This window comes from Papaver somniferum, chromosome 2, assembly GCF_003573695.1.
Source record: "Papaver somniferum cultivar HN1 chromosome 2, ASM357369v1, whole genome shotgun sequence".
In the NCBI taxonomy this organism is placed as follows: domain Eukaryota; kingdom Viridiplantae; phylum Streptophyta; class Magnoliopsida; order Ranunculales; family Papaveraceae; genus Papaver; species Papaver somniferum.
In genome coordinates, this window is record NC_039359.1 from 85,195,519 (window position 1) to 85,217,704 (window position 22,186).

The window sequence follows — 22,186 nt, forward strand, 5'->3', positions numbered from 1 at the left end:
TAAACTTGCCATGAAGGATACTCAACCCTGCTGACTGGAGATCCCAAGATCAAGGTTTCGAATGAGACAACTAATTTGTGGTGGGTAAAGGTAAACGCTATCAGAGAATTTTATTCTCTGTCCCTTCCCTATGGTGTAGACGTGATAGTGTGACTGCATGTGAAGGATGACTTTTAAGAAGTCTTAATGAGTTCTATAGTTTCAATTTAAGATTGAAGTGGGGTGTAGCAGTAACACTGTTTATGGAAACTCACCTATCTGAATGAGGAAGTGGGCCGCTTCCTATGAGAATATGAGCTTTGATTCTCTAGAGCATTCTGAGAAACAGGATATGTCCAGGGCCAAATTGGACAAAATGGCACGAGCTTGGCAGCAATCTTGGAGATATCACCCGTGGTTGTTATCAAGAATTACATCAAATGCTAGCAGTTCAAGACATAGTTCAATGTCTCTAGCAAGTAATTCCGGTAATATCTCACTAAGAAAAGGTTCAAGACCTCATGGACACCTCTGCCTAAAATGGTATTTCCTGCGCTTTTTGTGTGATTTTCGTTTTGATGGTTTTGGTATTACTGGAACTTAGGACCTAAAGGTCACTAAGGGTTCACTAGTTCATGCTTTTTCACTTTGGTGAAAGATACCTATAGTCTCACCATGTGAGAACTAAAGATGAAAGCTCTCAATACTATTATGATTTATGCAATCCATAGTATGACCCTGGGGTCAACACACTTTTGTGTGAGGGAGAGGACGTAGAAATAACTAGTATGATTTCAACACTTGCACGATCAGTCTGTTTGGATCGTGAGGTTGGGATGTTGATTTACCAAGATCTATCTGTGTTTTCATGTTTTATTGAGTTTTCATTCATGTGGGGATTGTTGGAAAACGATTAATAAAAAACTAATTTTTTAAGGTTTTAATAAAAAATTATAATTTATTGTTTTATTTTGTGAATGAAACTTTTTAGTCCTACATCGTGGAGTTTCCAATTTTTAGTAGTTTTAAGAAAATATATAAACCTTTTAGTCCCACATCGGGGAGTTTTTCTTCTTAAGTTGTATTTGTCAATTATATAAACAAATTCACTATTTTTGTAAAATCTATGGGAAAGGGGTTGCTCTATATTTAGAGGGACCCCCAAGGAAAAAAAATATTTTATATTGTTGTCTTAAGCGTTCGAGATTTTCCTTTATGGTTTTTTCGGAGTTGCCAAGCTCAAGTTGAGCATCTACTACATATGCTAGTAGTAGGTGTATTAGGGTGTTTTATCCTGGAGATATCCGTCCTGTGAGGGCTATAGCATCACTCTTGAGTGTAGCCGGGCACTAATGTCTTAAGGGCAACGTGTTGAACACGTGACTCACTCTGTTTTTCCAAAATTTTGCCTTGTTGCTGTTGCGGAGATATAGGGAGATCATTAGTTTCATCAAATCGATCACTTCCATTATAAAGGAGCTAAGTATCAATAACTTTTTCTTATTTGATTTTTCCTTGTTTTTGATTATAGCACCCAACAGAACTGATATAAGTCTTGAAGGAGTTGCAAAACTGATGAAATTTTCAGTGACTGGATCTGGCTTAGGAAACTTAAGAAATCTTAAGATAGGATTAATTTAAACAATATAGGAAAATTGCAAATAAAATTGCAGATTCGATATGACAAATTTAATATGGTTTTGGTTGGACTTACCCGTGTTACATATATCAGTGCAGCATGGGTTTGGGACATGAGTTATCATTCTTCGTATTCGGCACATGCAAGAGAGGCGCTAATGGTTTTGAGTTAAAACGAATTCTAAAAATAAAATTAAGACCAGGAATCGATTGAAAGCAATGAAATTGGAAAATAAATGCATGAAAGGTTATACTCAAGGAAAAGAGTTCCTAGATTACTAAACATCAAACAAAATTTGCATAAGGAAAAGGCAAAGAAGATTTAAGAAAAATTCAAAAGACTTCAACAAAAACATAATTATATCCAATTAAGTCATTAAAAACTAAATAATGTAATCAAATCCAATACAATATTAAAACCATACAAGGATAGAATAATATACACAACATGGCACGATAAAAGATTAAGAAATTAGAGGAAATAACCAGAAGTCGAAGCAAGATAGTGGTAGGGATGGATAGAGAATCCAAATTAACATTTCTATTAACTTTAATTTTTCATTTTTTTCGAAAAGATTGCAAAACAAAAGGTGAATTGTCTTCATTTCAGGGTATACAACATTTATATTTATATAATTCAAACAATCTTTAATATATTATCTTCAAAAAATGTAGCTCCCATTGTATGAATTTTGAAGATAGTTCTGAGCTTGAAAACAACAAAACACAAATGTTGTATATGGTATATTTTTAAGACACCAATTTGTTTAACAGTATGTATTAATATGTCAATGGTTGTGTAAATTATGGTTTAAGAAAGTTAAAATATCGGAAATCTTAAGCTTATTGCTTTTGGATTGTATAGGCCACTTCATTCGTAGAAATAACATTAAAAGAAGAAAAACAAGATTGGCTAATCGAGGGCTACATAATTTTAAATGGGGATTTGTCAACTTATATTCTCCCTCATGCCTGCAAATAACTAACATCAAATCATATAACCATTGTGGTGCTAAGTTGTTTCCTTATGAGACGATGAATATTGTTGTTTGAATATGAAATTTAAATTACTAGATTTACATGTGCGTCCAAAACTCATTAAACTATATAATATGCACAATCATAAGATAAAGCTTACTTAATTTAGGCAGCATATTTGTTTATATAATTATGTTTTTTCCTTCAGGTTCATTGGGGTACATATCGATGAAATCTTTCCTAACTGCGACAAAAGAATGTATATATATATATATATATATATATATATATATATATATATATATATATATATATATATATATATATATATATATATATATATATATATATATATATATATATATATATATATATTATGCTCAAGGTACTATGTATTATAGAACTGATAACCTCATTCCAGAACCAAGTATTAATAGACCAGGATTCTTTCGAGTGTACATTTACGACACCGACCATGAACTGGTGAATCGATTGACTTTATATTTATTGTTTAATAATTTCTTATACAACTGGATTTCATTATATGTACCAATATTTTCGGTGGAACATAGTAATGGGTTGAGTGGTAGTGTTTTTGGATAGATCAAGAACATGAATTTTTGTTTCTGATCTTGGAAATGTCAATGGGAAGAGTGATAAAGGCATGTTTGGGTGTTTAACAATAATACCCATCTTAGGTATATGAGATCAAATGTTTCCTTGTATGAACATGATGCATGATCAAGCAATGTCTTTAAATTAATGCATGTTTAACGAATGCAAAATTTTAAAAGGATTCTAAGCTAATTTATCTAAAAAAATGTGCCTTCAAGAATATAAAAAAGTCATGATTCAACCTTAAATTTTGTTCAGCGATACATGTTCTAACGTATTTTACGAAAAAACTAAGATTTCCCGACATGCAACGCAAGTCAACTACATTTTATTTTTATAAGAGCACCACAATTGACCGCTATGATAGTACGAGTTCAGTAATCTTATACAATATCTATATGATATAAATATATATGCCGTAAAATTTTAAAAATTTTCAATTATAATACTTCTGATAAAAATGGGACGGATTCTAAATCTCCGCTGTCTCAAGAGTTATTTTTTCTAAATAAACTTTAGACATCCCATCTAATATTTTATTTAATTATTTTTTTATTTAAATTTATGTCTCGAAGGCCAATCACTATAGTTGGGTTCGCTTTCATATAGCTTAAATGTAACCAAGCGAAATGAGAGCAAAGTGCACCTTATAATGGGAGGCTTCCACCGTTTAGTACAGAGGTGGAGTGCAATGCAAGGAAACTCAGTTTCCGTCCATCCTTTTTGTTTTTCAAATATTTATCCTTATTTGGTACGAGCTAAGAGATATTTAAGAAAAAAAAATGAGATATACGTCCTTTCTAAAAAATAGGAGAGTTTACTAATCTATTTATGGAGAGACCACTTCTCTCTCTTTTTTTCACTCTTAACACAAAAATGAAGCTACTTCTCTCCCCTTTGCTCTCTAATATTCAAATCAACGAGACCAATGACAAACTAGAAAAAAAGATGAAAAAGTGGCTACAATAATTAGTCTTCTTTATCTTTGTGCAAACCAAACAAGTCTATATTTATAAACGGAGGGAATGATAGAAAAAATAGAATTTTAGTAAATAAAAAGAGTTAAGGTGAAATATTAGAGATAAAAGTAGGTTAAAAGTGAAAATTGGATACGACAACTCAATATATGTCTAAATTGTCATGCAAACTTAGTTTCTGTGAGGCAAAGCTTAACTTAGAGGCGAAAGATATTTGTTCCACCCTTTAGTTAAGCAAAGCAAATTCACCATATTAAAGCCAAACAATTCTCGTACTACTTTTCGTTTGCTACAAAAAAAAGCTATAATTATCGAAGTAGCCTACCAAAATGCTTGGATTTATTTTAAAACAAAATAATTAAAAGACCACCCTATGTATTTGGACAAATGATATACTCCGGAATGTCTACCCCGGTAAATTAGGGGTGCACAAAGTTGGACTTGGGAACTAAAATAAGTATGAGTTTTGTTTCATTTATTATTGTAGATTTAATTAATATACATTTCTGATACAAAATTTATAATTCCAGATGCTTCACCCTTTCTTACTCCCTCTTCAACTCCAGAAGAATATTATGAATTTTATTCGTTATCAAGATAAAATACGTGATTTTTCTAGATTACTTTACTCAAATTTATGTTTGTTTAATTTTTATATTCAGATTTGAAATGACGAGGGTACCGAAATACGCCATGCTTTTCGTTTCAGCCTACAAGTTCGATTCCAAGTGTGACTGTCTATAAAAAAAAGTTGAGACAATACAACAACTAGGTATTCACTTGACGGTAGTTACGGTACAAGAACGATTGACTATAGGATCAATATCAAGTGATTAGGATTTAACGTACAAGTGTTATTTATTTTATTATAATGAAACAATTATAATGCGGAAGTAAAGTAAATGACATATCAAGATTTTTTCAACGAGGAAACCGCAAATGCAGAAAACCCCCGGGATCTAGTCCAATTTTGAATACTCTCAGAATTGATCCGCTATACAAAGAATAAACACAACTTCGTATAGTTGAGATCAAGTAATCTACCTCTAGATACTTAGTTCCCTCGGTATCCTTGCGTTTATGACCGTCTGGTTACGCACGTGAATCCCAAGATAAAAAATCACTATCTTGAGTTGCTTTACCGACGTAAAGTTTTAAGCACTTAACTCCTTTTGATCGTCTTCCAAACAGTAAAGGAAAAAAAATGTTTGGTAATTACTCCAATGAACTTTTAGAAAAAGATTCGTTGAGTTTTGACAAAGGCTCTTTCGTTTGAAAAAGTAAACTCCTTTGTCGGGTAAGATCAATCCAAATCAATAACTTAGATTCGAATTCACAACTATCAGATTCAGATATTGAAGAATACCACCAAATGATAGTTGCCGATCTAAACAACTATATGATTCAAATCTATTAAAGTTAAATCTGATCTAAGTCGGATCCCAACTGATCAAGATGTGTGCACAAATCACGAGATACGAAAACCAATAAAAAATCTTCTTGTACTCAAATCTTCATTGCGTTCTTATGTACCTGCACACCACAAATTTGAATCCCGTTATGATCGATCACACACAGAATGGAGTATGTTAACAATGTATGATCACATGTTGTCTTTAGATTTAAAAATAATTTTAAAGATCCCGTCAATACTTTAATCTTATTTGAGTGACCCTTATTTCATAAGAGAAGTCTCTCAAGAATAATCAAACTAGGTGCAATCAAAGTTTCAACAACCATTAGTCAATCAAAATATTCAAAAACTAAAACAACAATGAAATTATCTAGTTTTCCACCAATTGTATTCTTATAGCTACTTGATCTCACAGAAGTCTTTAAACCAGCGGTCGTAAGAGATTTTTCCTAATTATGGTACTTTCCTCTCCGGATAGATGGGACCAGAAACAACATGAATGAAGTTTGTCTAGCTCTTAGGACAATTTGCAAGAAATTCAATCTAAACTATTTATAGTCCAAGATTGTTTGGACAACAAGGAAATTCCAAAACTGATAATTTTCTCAAGATATTCAATAAGTACCTAGTTTCGGTTCTCTTATTTCCAACTACTATCCAACCTGTAATTTTGAAATCTCTCATTAGAAAATATCTAATATTAGTTTAGTACCTAACGAATATAACTTTTCAAGAGATATGTTTTGATTTGCTGGAAAATCAAAAACATATAATCGAAAATCTTAATTCAAAGATTCTCAATATTTCGGATTGGAATCACCTTAAGTATCGAGGAATCTCTTTGGAAAATAAAAGATAAGAATTATATTCATGTTCAAATTATGTCGACATAGGAAAATTTCTTATTTATCAAATTCTAATTCCAAACTCACACAAAACTGTTAAGTAATACGCGAATATGGGGGATCAGTTTTGCTCTTGGGACCGGTTCTACCATGAATCCTAACATAGGTTAAGATCAGTTCTACCAAGTCTCCAAATATAGTTAGGGATCAGTTCTACCATGACTCCCAACAATAGATAGGATCGGTTCTACCATAATTTCCAATATAGGTAAGGATCACTACACCATTTGGCCTGATTTGAGACATTTATATCTGTTGTTATGAATTTAAAAGACACATATAAGTGTCTCAAATCGTGCGTCAGGAATGCTTTGAGACGCATAAAGAGACACTTATAAGTGTCTCTTAATTAACTTAACCCAGCATTTTAAGCGTCTCTTAAATTAGTTAGCGACACTTTTTTAATGCGACATATAAATTAATTAAGAGATGTTTATGTCGCGTCGGTTAGTTTCACAGACAACACACTAATTATCTGTCTCAAATATTTTGCCACTTATATATTTTTTGATTAATACACTTATATGCGTCTCAAAATTAAAATAGCTTTTTTTAAAAAAAAATTAATTTTTCAATTTGGAATTCCCAAAATCAAAAGTTCCTGCTCCTGCACATTTCATTTTTTGCAACTGAATACAGGTACCCAACAAGAGCTTCCAACCATTCCATTTTTCATCAAATATGAAATCACAATTCAAACTTGATCAATCTCAGTCATAATTACATATGTAAGATACTCAAAATTATAACAAAAAACAGCTTCCTATAACTGCAAGTCTCTCACTTCAATTCTGGATCAAAGTTGAGCATATTTTGGTATTGAATAACATGCCTATATACTTGTTCAATATACATCATGGGATTTCATCTACAAATCTACAGGAAATTAAGGAATTACCTACAACTTGTTGAATCCTACTACTCCTAATTCAGATGGAACATATCTGACATGGTACTTAACTTGGAAAGGTAGTCAACAAGATTCACATATCGAAAATAGGTTTGAGGTCTTGAACAATTACGATCTCATGTGCGCCTCCCGCAAGGCCAACTGCCTTGTCTAAACCAGCTCCAGGGAACATAACACCTTGGACGATATTTAAGACACTTATAAGAGTAATTAAAAAATCAGAATTTAAGCAACTCATATTTTTCATTTGAGACTCTTATATGAGTGGAAGCACTAAAGACATATATATATGTCTCGAAACCAAAAATCAACATGTCTCAAATCAGGCCATACGGTGTAGTGGATCGATTCTCCCGCATATCCCATACTAGGTAAATATCGGTTCTACCAAGATTCTTAACATAAATCAAGATCGGTTCTACCAAAGTTCTTAGCTAGGTTCAAATTGGCGATCCCAATAGATATTTAATGAAAACCGGACCAAAACGCCTATTGATTTGCTTTCGATTACAAAACAAGTTTCGTATATGTACTATCTTTAAACATGTGTAATCAAACATAATTTCCTAGGATGAAATCACACCTATATCCAATGCACATTCAAGTAACAAGTTACATAGATTATGTCGATGTCACATTTACGAAGTTCAAAAGATAAACGTTATACTTCGTAATCAAATATCTTCCTTGACACTTTGATCATACTAAAATGACTAAGTATAATACTAGAGTATTAAATATAACATCCAATGTTATGTTTTCAATATTAAACGATTTGAAAGTAACTATATGATTGGAAACAAGTCAAGTCAGTATCACTATGCCTCAAGTGGAAGGATGATGTCTTCATTGTAGTCGATATATCTTCACGATTTTTAAGGGTTTTAAGGTAATACTTGCATGTCTCAACATTCCTATACTTTATAGTCTAACCTAAATGAAGTTGACTCTAGTACAATCAATCAAGCGATTCTAATTGAGTTTTGATACTAAAATATGACAACCAAACTTGACATAGCAACACTTAGTGGGATCAACCGAACAATGCTCTAACAATATCCCCCTTTGTTAATTTTAGTAACAAAACTCTAATACATATGCACATAAACGAATTACAAAATAACTTATTCTTCATACGCTTGATTCTAAGTTTCAACAATACAATATCCTGCACAAATTCAAAAAATAAATGTCGCTGTTGACATTTGAATAACAAAAGCTTTACTCCCCCCTAAAGGAAAGCTATGTATATATTCAATTCGAACATCTTTGTTATTCCCATTTTGTAGTATAACATGTTATACAACAAGATGATATGCTTCTCCCCCTTAGTCTATGCTTTACTCTTTCGTTAGATATAACGATTTAAGCACACATATCCCTTCCTAGTGATCATAAATCACTTGTTTACTTCATATATTATTTTCTCCACATTTTTATCACAAAAATGACAAGGAACGAATAAACATAAGAGCAAACCGAAAGGATCTTACAAATCCATAGGACTTGTACATGGACCGGATGAACCACATATTCATGTTGAATCAGAGTTGTATACTTACATCCTATACTTACTGATATTATTTGTAGGAATAATGAAAAGTTCATGAAACGGTTTTCGAAGAATTTTACACCAGAAACCATCGTATTTATCTTATACAAGACGTGATGATGGTAGAGAAGTTGCACTTTATAACGGAAAATTCGTAAAAAAACATTGGATCATTACATATAATCTATGGATTTTGAAAAAATACTTCCGCATCAATATGAAAAGTGAAATATATAAAGTACTTGTATAAATATGTGTACATACGGGTAGATTATGTCTCCATGTTGTTTTAAAGTGAGAATGATGTCAAAGATGGGATCAAGCAGTTTGTCAAATGTTGCCTATATATGAACATGGCGCATGGGCAAGCAATGACTTTAATTTAATGCATGTTTAACAGATGCTAAATTTTGGAAGGATTCTACGCTAATTCATCTAAAAAACATGCATTAACATAGAAAGTCATGATTCAACCTTAAATGACATATGTTCAAATGTAGTTTAGAAAAAACCAAGATTTGTTGACAAGCAACGCAAGTCAACTACATTTTATTTTTCTAAGAGCTCTACAATTAAATGTTATGGCAGTATAATCCTATATTATTATTTTTGCCTTAAGTTTAAAAATTGTCAGATATAACATTTTTGATAAAAAAAATAGGACGGATTCTAAAGCTCCGTATCTCAAGAGTTACTTTTCTAGATAAGCTTTGTAACATCGTTAGACATCTCATCTAACATTTTTTCTAATTTATTTTATTTAAATTTGTGTCTTCAAGGCCAAGCACCACAGTTGGGGTTCGCTAGGGATAGCTTAAATGTAACCAAGCGAAATGAGAGTCAAAGTGCACCTCACTATTGGACGTTTCCATCAGTTAGTATAAAGATGAAAACTGAATTTTTTTGCCAATAGTGCAATATAAAAAATGCGTTTCCGTCCAACTTTTTTGCTTTTCAAATATTTACCCATATTTTGTATGTTTAGGAGATATTAAAAAAAAGATATCATAGAGAAAATAAAATTTTAGTAAATAAAAAGAGCTAAAGAGAAATATTAGTAGTTAAAGTAGGTTCATTTAAAAATGAAAATTAGATACGAAAATTCAATATCCATATATATTGTCATGCAAACTTAGTTTCCGAGAGGCAGAACTTAATTTAAAGACGAAAGAGATCTATTCAACCCGTTCGTTAAGCCAAGCAAACTCACAATATTGTCTTTATATGGTGAGTTTGCTTGAGCCAGATTACCCAACCAATGTTGTTTGGAGCAATGAGCATCCTCACAAAATCAATTTCTTTCTTTGGCTTCTCTATCATGACCGGGTAATGACGGCGAATAAACTTTTGAGAAGAGGTATGGATGTCTCTAGCGTTTGTCGTTTTTTTGAGGAATACGATGATCGAGCTCACACTTGTTTTATGGTTGTTGGAGAATCCGGAGAATATGGGATTACTTTGTTGAAGGGTGCCACTTTGGATGGTCACACAACCCTAATATCATCACATCTATGAAGACTTGGAAGTTTAATTGGGGAGACGGAAAACTTATCCGAATATGGAATAACATCCCGGTTGCTATATGGTGGTGTATATGGAAAAAGCGAAATGCAAGAACCTTTGATAACAAAAAGAAAAATTTGGCAAACCTCATTAGAGATATCAAATTACAAGCATTCTTTTGGGCCGAATCGAACACACAAATGTTAGGACTTACGGCAAATATTGTGATTTCTTTATGGGATTCATTTTACCGGCATCCGTACTGTTTTGCGTTTTTTTTTTCTTGGGTAGCCGAATCCCCTTTCGGTTCCCCTTTTTTGCTCGGTTGTACTCATTGGGTTAAGGTACCCACTTAAGTGCCTTTTTTCAATTAAATTTCTATTTAACCGATCAAAAAAAAAAGCAAACTCACCATATTAAACTTAGTTTCCGAGAGGAGTACTTTCTTTCGCTATAAATAAGCTATAACTAACAAAATATCCTACCATAGTGCTTTCCTAAAGGGTTTAATACTTTTCATTAACTCTGCCAGAATTACAAAACTCTTCATAAGGTCATGCAGAATTATAATTGCCATCGCCTGACATATTCATTCGCCCATTGATTCATCGTGATCAAGTAGTTAATATTTTTTTTATGGAAAACCTTAAGCAAAAACACCTAAGGAGTGCAAAATAGAGTTAGTGGAAAGAAGAGTGCCACTACTCCTTGAATTAGAGTTTTTATATGTCAATCTCAAGTTTTTTTTTTTGTAAATAAGACATTGCATTAAGAACTAAGACTCATGAAGAGTAGAGGTTACAAAAGAAGTAGAGCCATCTAATATGGAAGTTATGACAGAGTTGTGCCCCATTCTATGAAAGAGTTTTCATTGTTAATGGACTTATATATACTGTCAGCTACTTGATTACCTAGTCTAGGAACAAAGAAGAAACCCAAAAAGTTATTACAAAGTTTTGTTAATCTGTGAGCTTCCAGCATATAAGCTCTGTCTGGATCTCCAAGAAATGTTTGTTGTTTTTCCATTAATGAAGTTGAAAAGGCTTTCACAATCGCCTTCAACTCTAAAGTTTTATATCTGATGCTCCTTAGCCCAAACTGTTGTCTGTCAGATTCCTATAGCTTCTGCTTCTTGTGGGTCGAGACCAGCTGCTTGTCCTTCACAATCTCCTACTGCATTTCTCAAAATAAAGGCATAAGTTGAAGGTAAATTCTCAGACAACCAAGTGGCATCTACATTAAATTTCAGAGTACCCAGATTTGGAGCACTCCAAGGATTTTTATTCTTTTTTTTCTGTGTTTTTTCGCAACCTTAAATTTCTTTGCTGACCAAAAATCAATATGCCTCTGAATTTCCAAGCTTAAGGCAATACTATTTTTAGTTTTATGTTCAAAAACTCTATCATATTTTTCCTTACAAATAAACCACATTTTTGTAAGCATGAGTTCTAGAGAGATGTCAGTTCTAGGACTAGTCATCCATATTTTACATAGGTCTAAAATTGTACTGTTAATGTTTAGATTCAAAGAAACATGATTAGGTGCAGAGTTCCAAATAGATATAGCATAAGGACAATGAAAGAACAAATGTTCAGTGGTTTCTAGATCATTATTACACATAGTGCAGACAGGGGATACATATTTAACCTTACCATATTAACTGAAGTGAACAAGCAAATGATTGAATTAGTGTAATGTTCTGCATCCAAATCTGCTGTTCAGTTAATGTGAATGATTAGTATCAATGATTAATGATTAGTGCTCCAGAAATAAATGCTAATGTTAATGTTCAGTCAATGGTTAATGATTAATGTTAATGTTCAGTTAATGTAAATGATTAGTAGTTAGTGATTAATGCTTCAAGAATAAAGACTGTGTTGATTTTGATGCTAACCTGAAGTCAATGCATTGAATGTTTAATGTTAGTGGAAAATTAATGTTAGTTCTGTCAAATAAATGCTAGTTCTGTTTATGATTGAGAAATTAATGCTAGCTCAGTTAATAACTGTTAATGGTTGTGAATTTAATGCTTGTTCTGTTAATGGTTGTTAGTGGAAAGTAAATGCTAATTCTGTGTAATGATTGGGAAGTTAATAACTGCTAATGATTAGTTCTGTTGAATGCTAATGATTAGTTCTGTTTAATGTAATTTGCCCTGGTTAGTGTAATCAGCAAGAATTTGGTCACAATAAGAAAGATAGCACCTGCACCCCCTTGTCCCTGTGGAACTGACCTGTGCTTGCCCTGTGTTGCTTGCCGACACTGTGCACTTGCAGTAGAATTTTTAGGACTACATTTCTAGCCCCAACAAGTTTTTGGCGCCGCTGCCGGGGACTCGGTAGCGGCGCTGTGTTGTCTCTTTGTTTTTCTTGCATTCTTGCTTGCTGTCCATAACCATCATTCCCTTCTTGCACTGTCATCTTGTATATATTGCATTGTTAGCTAGTGCATCTTCTTGCATATACTGCATATTCATAGCATCATTGCATCTTGCATTCTTGGTGTAACTTAGTGTAAGCCTGTAGCTTTAACTGCATTATCATTAATTGTTGTTAGTTTGCTAGTTTATTGTACTTCATTTTAGCTTAGTTTGCATCATTGTAACCTTGTAAATATTAGTTACATCTTGCATTTGGTCTTTACATTGGCATAAACTGCATACCAACCATTTTTTTTTCCTGACATATTGCATCTGTTCATATTTGCATTCTGTAGTTTTAGTCTGCATCTTAGTTTAGCTGCATTCTGCACTCTGCAATTCTGCATTGTTCAATAGTCATCTGCTTTCTTAGCTTCTTGTCATTCTGCATATTAACCTGAAACTGCAACTGCCTTCTCACTTTGATTGCCAACTGCACTGCACATCTGTAGCTGTAACCAGCACTTTTGTTCTACCATTTCCCCTGCCACTTAACCTGCTTACTGAACTAGAACTGAACTCATAATTTGAGTGTTCAGGTAGCTGGTGCAAAGAGAAAAGAGCTGAAAATTGTCCTTGTGAAGCCATTGTGGTGTTGCAAAGGAGAGGAGAGGAGCTGCAAAGGCAAAAAGCAACAGGTTTGTGCAAATGCAATCAAGGGGTACTTGAGAAGCTGTTGCTAGCAGCACTGAGAACCAAAGACTGCAGCTGTTGAAGTTGCTACACAGTCAGTTCTGTGGGCTTGAGTTAAACAAAACACTGCTGTTGCTTCTGATCCAACTTGCTGCAAACTGCTGCCAACTGATGCTGCCAAAGCCAAAGCCAAAGCCTGCTAACTCTGAACTGCTGGACTGCTGCCAACCTGCCAACCTCTTCTGCTGGGCTTGTGCAACTTCCTCTGAACTGAGCTTGTGCAACTGAGCTGGGCTCTGCTACACTTGCTGCTGCTGGGCTTGGACGTGAGCTGCTTGGACGATCCAAAGCCCAACTGGGCTTTTGCAACCTAACTGAACAGCTGGGCTGTGCTATTCAAGTAAGCCTAAACCCATTAAGAGAACCCAACCTGTGGGCTTCCATTTTTAATTTGTGGGCTTGTAATAATTTTTTCCATTTTCTGTTGGGCTTGTAATCTTAATTACTTGTGGGCTTGTTTGTTTAATTGCTTGTGGGCTTGTGATGTTAGACTGATTTGGGCCTGTAGTTTTAAATTAGAAAAACTGAACTTTTGAAAGCCCAACTGGGCCTCCGACCAAACAAGCAACAGTTAGGCTATTTCAAAAGCTACATTGGGCTTCAGTTTGCATACACATTGTAGGCTTAGTTCAACTTCCCTTGACAAAGCAATTTCTCCCACCAATGTGGGCTTGCTCCTAATTTCAAAAACCAAAATTGCTCCCAAATTAAACCAAATTTTTATCATCTCCCTTGGGCCTTACTTTTTTGTGATTTGTGTGATTATTTCATAAAACAAAGACATGTCTGGATTTTGGTCTGCCTCTGGGAATAAATCTATTAGAGATGCTTACGGGTAAGATTCACCTTATGAGCCTCCCACAGACCATGATGTCAATAGTTATAGGGATTATAATTATGGACCTTTTCAAGGTCATGAGCCTCAATATGCAAACCCGTATAACTATTCACCCATGTATCAACCTAGCCAACCTAATATGCATGTTTGTACCTTTTGTGGTGGTTTAGACCACCCTGATGAATATTGCTATGTTTTGCATGAATTTAGGAAATCTAGGGGATACCATGAAAATCCAAATTATGAAATGCCCACAAATTGTGAGGCTGGTAGTCATTGGGACCATAATCAACCTTTCGAAGGTTGTGATCAATATTTTGTAAACCCTAATGACCATGCACACATGTACCATTCACCACAATTTGAACATGAAGAATTTTGTACTCCCAGGAATTTAGACTCCACCGTAGAAGCTCTCAGACTCGGTGAGCAAAATTCTGATAGAACTATGTCACGCATTCAGGCGAAGTTAGATCAGATTTTGCTTCAACTACAAAAGGAGGAAATTCATGAGAAAATGCATGTTGTCCCTAATAAAGTGTCCAGTCCCATTCATCTAAATGATATTGAATATGAACCTGATTTAGAGGAACATGAATCGACTAAGGACACCACCACTTTTAATGAGGATCAATATGCATGTTACCATGATGATGATTATGATGATAATGATATGTTAGAAGAACATGTTTTTGCTGAAAATATTGTGGAACCTTTTGGTTCAATAACATATGGCTTTCTCATCTCAGCCTCAACCTTCATGAATGTTGTTTCTTCTGATACTCATTGTAATTCATATGATTTTGATTCTAATATGGGGCTTGTACAATTCTTCTGTGAAGATGAACATGACATAGGAATAGTTGAATCTTCTGTAGACACTAATTTTATTATGCATGAGGACGAATTTGATGTGTCTGATTCCTTGCCTAAGTCACAAAATGTTATTTCTTCCGGTGATGATTTGAGTACTTCGAACAATCATGATACTGATTTAGGTCTTGATGTTTTGTTCGATGAATGTGAGCATGTTTTACCTGTTTCTGATTTAGGGAAAGTATGTGTTGGTATTATTGATCTTACCCATGAAAATAATTTAGATGTACCCACTTTCTTACCTAAATCTCAAATTGAGATTATTCCACCCAACCTAGATTTGGTTTGCAACAAAAAATTTAAACCAACTTTTCTGAAAATTCCCAATCTAGGATTGGAACTGTGTGCCTCCCAAGTCCTCTTGGACTATTTTGCTTCAAAATATAACACTTTTAAAGAGCCACAGTTGGAATGCATTTCTTTGCCCATCCCGAAAACAGTCCATTATGAGTTAGACCTTTTGAATCCTGAACCCCTAAAATTAAAAGATTTTGTGCTTAAAAGTAAACCTGTTGAACAATTTAGGTTTAGGGGTGATTCATTCGGTTTTTCACTCTCACTCCCATTTCAGTCCAATTTTAGTGTTTTGAAACTTTCTATGTTTCAACACTTTGTCTTTTGGGTTGATCCTCAACTCTTTAGATTGTTAGTGTATGGTGAATATTTGTTGTATATAATCCAGTAGATAAATTTTTAAAAACCCTTTTGTTCCTTTTGTATATATTTTGCTAATCCAATATGATTTCGGCTAAAATATGTTGGATTTTTGCCTTGAATAACGGAGTTTTAATTCTGCTTTCGCCGAAATCGGGTATTCTCTCTCCTTTTACTCTGCTCAGCATGTCCCTTTCCATATGTTGCATTTTAATTCTTTCCATGTTTTGAAACATTGAGGACAATGTTTAGTTTAGGTTTGGGGGTATAGAGTAGATGCCATGATAATTTGCTATATTGAAAACAAACTCCATCTTTTTGAAAAAAATTGAAAAATTCCAAAAAAAAATTAAAAAAGTCAAAATTCAAAAAAATTAAAAAAATGAAAAATCATAAAAATGGAGCTCATTTACCTTGAAATGTTGACTCTTGTGCAAATATGTATTTTTATTAGGAGTCTTAGTCTAGATATTTAGGCACCCTGATTCTAGCACAATTCACATAGTGATAAGAAATTTGCACGCGCACGATCTACCAATACATGTATGGCCTCGATCTTCAAGGTGTTGGATAGGAAGTTACGATTGCCAATCACTTTAGAATACTGAACGAAACTTGACTAGCTTGTTCTTTGGTTGGTTGGGATAGAAGATGGAGGTTACATTAAGAAAGACAACCATCGAATTTAACTGGGTGCATCAAAAAGGGCTACCTCTTGCAAAGTGTCATGTAATCTTTTGTTTCCTTTTGTATATGTATCAAAAGTGTTGCTTAAAAAAAAAAAAAAAAAAAAAAAAAAAAAAAAAAAAAAAAAAAACGATGTATATATTCAGAAAAAAAAAAAAAAAAAAAAAAAAAAATATATCAGAAAAATACAAAAAAAAAAATCAAGTATTGTTCAATTCCATCATCTCTTGTTCCAAAAATAAAAGAGATAGTCAATGTAAATAAGAGTCATGTAAAGATCTTTTTGTTGTTTCGTTGTAATAAGCAAGGAGGGTGTATGCCATTGATGTACAACGCGAGTAATTGTGAAATACCTCCAACTCATTCACAATTCTCGTAAAGTCCGGACAGCTAGCTAGATTTCGACCTCAGTTCTTAGCCTGAGAAACTATCTCTTGGTGATTAGTAGTCATAACTTCAGATCTTTCTTTACACATGTGGATACACTTTACACTCTTATCACATGTCCTTATTTGTTATCAGTGCTAGGATTGTGCCTTCGATAGCTAGATTGACATCTCCATTTTGCTGTGAGCTTAACTGTTTTGCACATGTCACGTTTGATGGAATCTGAGCTTATATTTTGTCCTTAGGTTTTGTAGGCACACCTCTGGTAAACCTTCACGAGACTTCAACTCGTCCACTAGGGACACTTAGTGGTTTAAAAGGCTTAGTGCATACGCTAAATGCATTCGAGAGACCAGCGACAGTGGTATAGTTAGGATTTCCTTAGTTTTGTTTTACTTGAGGACAAGTAAAATTCAGGTTTGGGGGTATTTGATGAGTGCTAAAATGCATATTTCTATATATTTTTCTTGGCATTTAACTCATCTTTTGTGCATTAATTCTACATTTTATCCCATATTCTGTATTTTCATTGTTTTCAAGAATAAATATTTTTATTAATTAATTTTGCATTTTTAGGTAATAAATAAAGTTCGGATGAATTGCGGAGCGGAATAGAGCAGAAAAGTAGTAAAAAGCCGCGAAGAATGTTGTGCACAAGACCAAGAGGGCAGAAATGGGCTCAAGAAGGAAGAATTGTTCTTAAAGAAGTTATGGGCCTGACATACCCAAGGCCCAAAACCCTTTCTCAAACCCATTTCCACTACCCAAGCCCGTATCGGATTTCAGCCGTCAGATCGAAGCATTCAGCATCCTACGGTCGCTCCATCATCGCACATCAAACTCCGAAGCTCCCGCTGAACATCGCAACGCCCATCTCCATCTTGGGCCGTCCTTTTCGTTGCATTCCTCCATCCGACGGTCGATACCCGCAGATTCACATCTTATCGTTGGATCTACCTACCATTGTCACATCCTACGGATCAGATCGAGATACATCATCTCTCGCTGAAACCGCTACACACCACAGCACCAAACACCCTACACCTCTACCAAACACCCCCTTCTTCCCAAATCATCGACCACTCTCTGCCCATCCCTGTTGCAGAACCACCACCATCACCCTGCCACTGCCATCGCCACCACCTACTCCATAGCCACCTAAACACCACCACCAACTCCACTATAATCATTCCCCTCATCTTCTAGCCATCTATCCTACCAATTTCTTTTCTTTTCTTTCTCAGAAAACCCTAGGAAAGAAATTGGTACAATAGCTCGAGCTAGAAAGAGAAATTGAAGGCATGGGAAGGAGCAGAGAAGGGAGAAGAAGCATGGGTTGAAGACGGACTCGTCTTATCACAGTTGGTGAGTAAAAAAATCGAAACCCTAATTCTCTGATATTTTGGGGATTTTTAGGTTTTTGCTTGCTTGTATAAATAGAAGGTGTTGGGTGTGAAATTGGCTCATGCCTGGGCTAGCCAGAGCACCAATTGAGACTTGGGTTAGCCAAGCTCAAGGGTTCAGTTCAATTCCAATTTTTGTATCAGTTCATGTTTATGATGTTATGATGTTCTAATCCATTCTGCTAGGGTTAAATGGAGCCCTTAATATTTTGCTAAATTGATTCATGTTCTTAGTGGTGTTATTGCTGTACTTAATTGCTTAAGGGTAGATTTCATCTTAGTTCTACAACATATTACTTTCACCATGTATGTCATGCATCCTTGGTAGTTTGATCAATTCTATGTTGTTGTGCTGTAAATCATGCTTAAAATGAATAGATTTATCTTTTGATTAGTTGTGCTTTAATCAGACAATTAATACTTGTGATGAATGCTTTTTACCAGAGACAATGACATCACTGTAACTGAATTACTAAGCTAAGATTAGGTGGTGGACTCCAAGATCCTAGCAATCTCCATATCCACACTGAGATTTAGCTTTTGTCTTGACACTTTAGGATTCGAATTCAAGTGAGAAACATAGAAAATCAACACAACTCCCTCCTAGTCCCTGAGGACAAACCCCTTCTTACTCCACCTATCTACAACAACCCTGTATACTTGCAGGTGTAGTTGTAGGTTCTTTTGAAACCCTATCAAGTTTTGATAGGGTTTCAAAAGAACCTACAACTACACCTGCAAGTATACAGGGTTGTTGTAGATAGGTGGAGTAAGAAGGGGTTTGTCCTCAGGGACTAGGAGGGAGTTGTGTTGATTTTCTATGTTTCTCACTTGAATTCGAATCCTAAAGTGTCAAGACAAAAGCTAAATCTCAGTGTGGATATGGAGATTGCTAGGATCTTGGAGTCCACCACCTAATCTTAGCTTAGTAATTCAGTTACAGTGATGTCATTGTCTCTGGTAAAAAGCATTCATCACAAGTATTAATTGTCTGATTAAAGCACAACTAATCAAAAGATAAATCTATTCATTTTAAGCATGATTTACAGCACAACAACATAGAATTGATCAAACTACCAAGGATGCATGACATACATGGTGAAAGTAATATGTTGTAGAACTAAGATGAAATCTACCCTTAAGCAATTAAGTACAGCAATAACACCACTAAGAACATGAATCAATTTAGCAAAATATTAAGGGCTCCATTTAACCCTAGCAGAATGGATTAGAACATCATAACATCATAAACATGAACTGATACAAAAATTGGAATTGAACTGAACCCTTGAGCTTGGCTAACCCAAGTCTCAATTGGTGCTCTGGCTAGCCCAGGCATGAGCCAATTTCAAACCCAACACCTTCTATTTATACAAGCAAGCAAAAACCTAAAAATCCCCAAAATATCAGAGAATTAGGGTTTCGATTTTTTTACTCACCAACTGTGATAAGACGAGTCCGTCTTCAACCCATGCTTCTTCTCCCTTCTCTGCTCCTTCCCATGCCTTCAATTTCTCTTTCTAGCTCGAGCTATTGTACCAATTTCTTTCCTAGGGTTTTCTGAGAAAGAAAAGAAAAGAAATTGGTAGGATAGATGGCTAGAAGATGAGGGGAATGATTATAGTGGAGTTGGTGGTGGTGTTTAGGTGGCTATGGAGTAGGTGGTGGCGATGGCAGTGGCAGGGTGATGGTGGTGGTTCTGCAACAGGGATGGGCAGAGAGTGGTCGATGATTTGGGAAGAAGGGGGTGTTTGGTAGAGGTGTAGGGTGTTTGGTGCTGTGGTGTGTAGCGGTTTCAGCGAGAGATGATGTATCTCGATCTGATCCGTAGGATGTGACAATGGTAGGTAGATCCAACGATAAGATGTGAATCTGCGGGTATCGACCGTCGGATGGAGGAATGCAACGAAAAGGACGGCCCAAGATGGAGATGGGCGTTGCGATGTTCAGCGGGAGCTTCGGAGTTTGATGTGCGATGATGGAGCGACCGTAGGATGCTGAAATGCTTCGATCTGACGGCTGAAATCCGATACGGGCTTGGGTAGTGGAAATGGGTTTGAGAAAGGGTTTTGGGCCTTGGGTATGTCAGGCCCATAACTTCTTTAAGAACAATTCTTCCTTCTTGAGCCCATTTCTGCCCTCTTGGTCTTGTGCACAACATTCTTCGCGGCTTTTTACTACTTTTCTGCTCTATTCCGCTCCGCAATTCATCCGAACTTTATTTATTACCTAAAAATGCAAAATTAATTAATAAAAATATTTATTCTTGAAAACAATGAAAATACAGAATATGGGATAAAATGTAGAATTAATGCACAAAAGATGAGTTAAATGCCAAGAAAAATATATAGAAATATGCACTTTTTAGCACTCATCACATATAATTTGACATTAGTAGGCAGAGCATTTTGAAGGCATTTCCAGAGAAAAACTTTAATTCTTTCAGATATATTAAGATTCCATAGAGATTTCCAAAAATAATCTGGCAGAGATAAGTTAACAATGTCTACTCCATTTCATTAAGTTTGTCATACATTGACTTCACAGTGAATTCTCCGTTATTGGTTAAGTTCCATCGTAGTTGGTGTGTCCTAGTGTTTTGATGATCTCCAACAAAGATATGAATGGTCCTAATTTTGTTGGCAATATCAGTTGGGAAAACAGAGAAGATAATAGGAAGATTGCAAGAAGATGTTTCAGGAATGATCAGATCTGCCATCTTAACTAGGGAATTATTACTAGAGTTTTTAAGATAATCTATGGTACTGTCTAATCCTGGGATCCATTTATCATCCCATATGTTGATCTCCTGACCATTTACCACTTCCCACATACTGTATTGTTGAACTAAGTCTAGACCTTTCTTTATACATTTCCAAGTCCAAGAGTTGTTTGATGAGATTTTGGTTTTAAAGGGGGATTTATTCCTAAAATATTTAGATCTCATTGATTTAACCCAAAGAGCATTTGGTTCTTTTATCAATCTCCAAGCCACTTTGGCCAGCATTGCAAGATTGAACCTATGAGCATTCCTAAATCCTAGGCCTCCTTTAGCAATAGGTTTACAAAGATATGGCCAAGCTCTTGGATAGAACCCTCTTCCTCCTGAGTCTTTACCCCACCAGAAATCCCTCTGAATTGCATCAATCTTGTTGGTTATTCCTATTGGCAGTAGGAAACAACCCATCAGGTAATTCAGTATACTAGAAAGAACAACTCTATTTAACACAGCTCTACAGATCTGTGGAAGGACAAGACTTTTCCAACCTTTAGATTTAGATTCCATTCTTTCTAGGATAAGTGTGAAGGTTTTTATTTTAGATTTTTCCATAAAAAGGGGTACCCCTAAGTAAGGATCCTTAAGGTTAATGTGTCTAATTTTTAATAATTTTGACATCATTCTTTGATGTTTTGGCTCTACTTTTTTACTACAGAAAACTCCTGACTTTTCGAAGTTTATAACTTGCCCAGAGGCATTGCTAAAGGTTTCTATAGTGTCTAGAAGGTTTCAGCATTCCAATAGATCAGATTTCACAAATAATAGGCAATCATCAACAAAGAAAAGGTGATAAATGGGTTCACTTTTGGGAGTTATTTTAACTCCATGTAGGACCTTATTATGTTCTTGCACCAGAATCAGCCTAGAAAAAACCTCCATACAAATGATGAAAAGGTAAGGTGAAAGGGGATCTCCCTGTCTTAACCCTCTAGAGGGTTTAAGAGTATTTCCAGGGCTTCCATTTAGTAAAACAACAATG

The 22,186-nt window shown here is 34.9% G+C and overlaps 1 protein-coding gene across 1 annotated transcript; it reads right to left on the bottom strand.

Moving 5' to 3' along the window:
* Positions 1–20,934: 20,934 nt before the first annotated feature.
* On the bottom strand, positions 20,935–21,714 carry LOC113351535 (uncharacterized mitochondrial protein AtMg00310-like). Its single transcript, XM_026595500.1, has one exon. It carries the CDS (start codon positions 21,712–21,714, stop codon positions 20,935–20,937), a length of 780 nt encoding a protein of 259 aa, XP_026451285.1.
* Between the last annotated feature and the right edge of the window lie 472 nt (positions 21,715–22,186).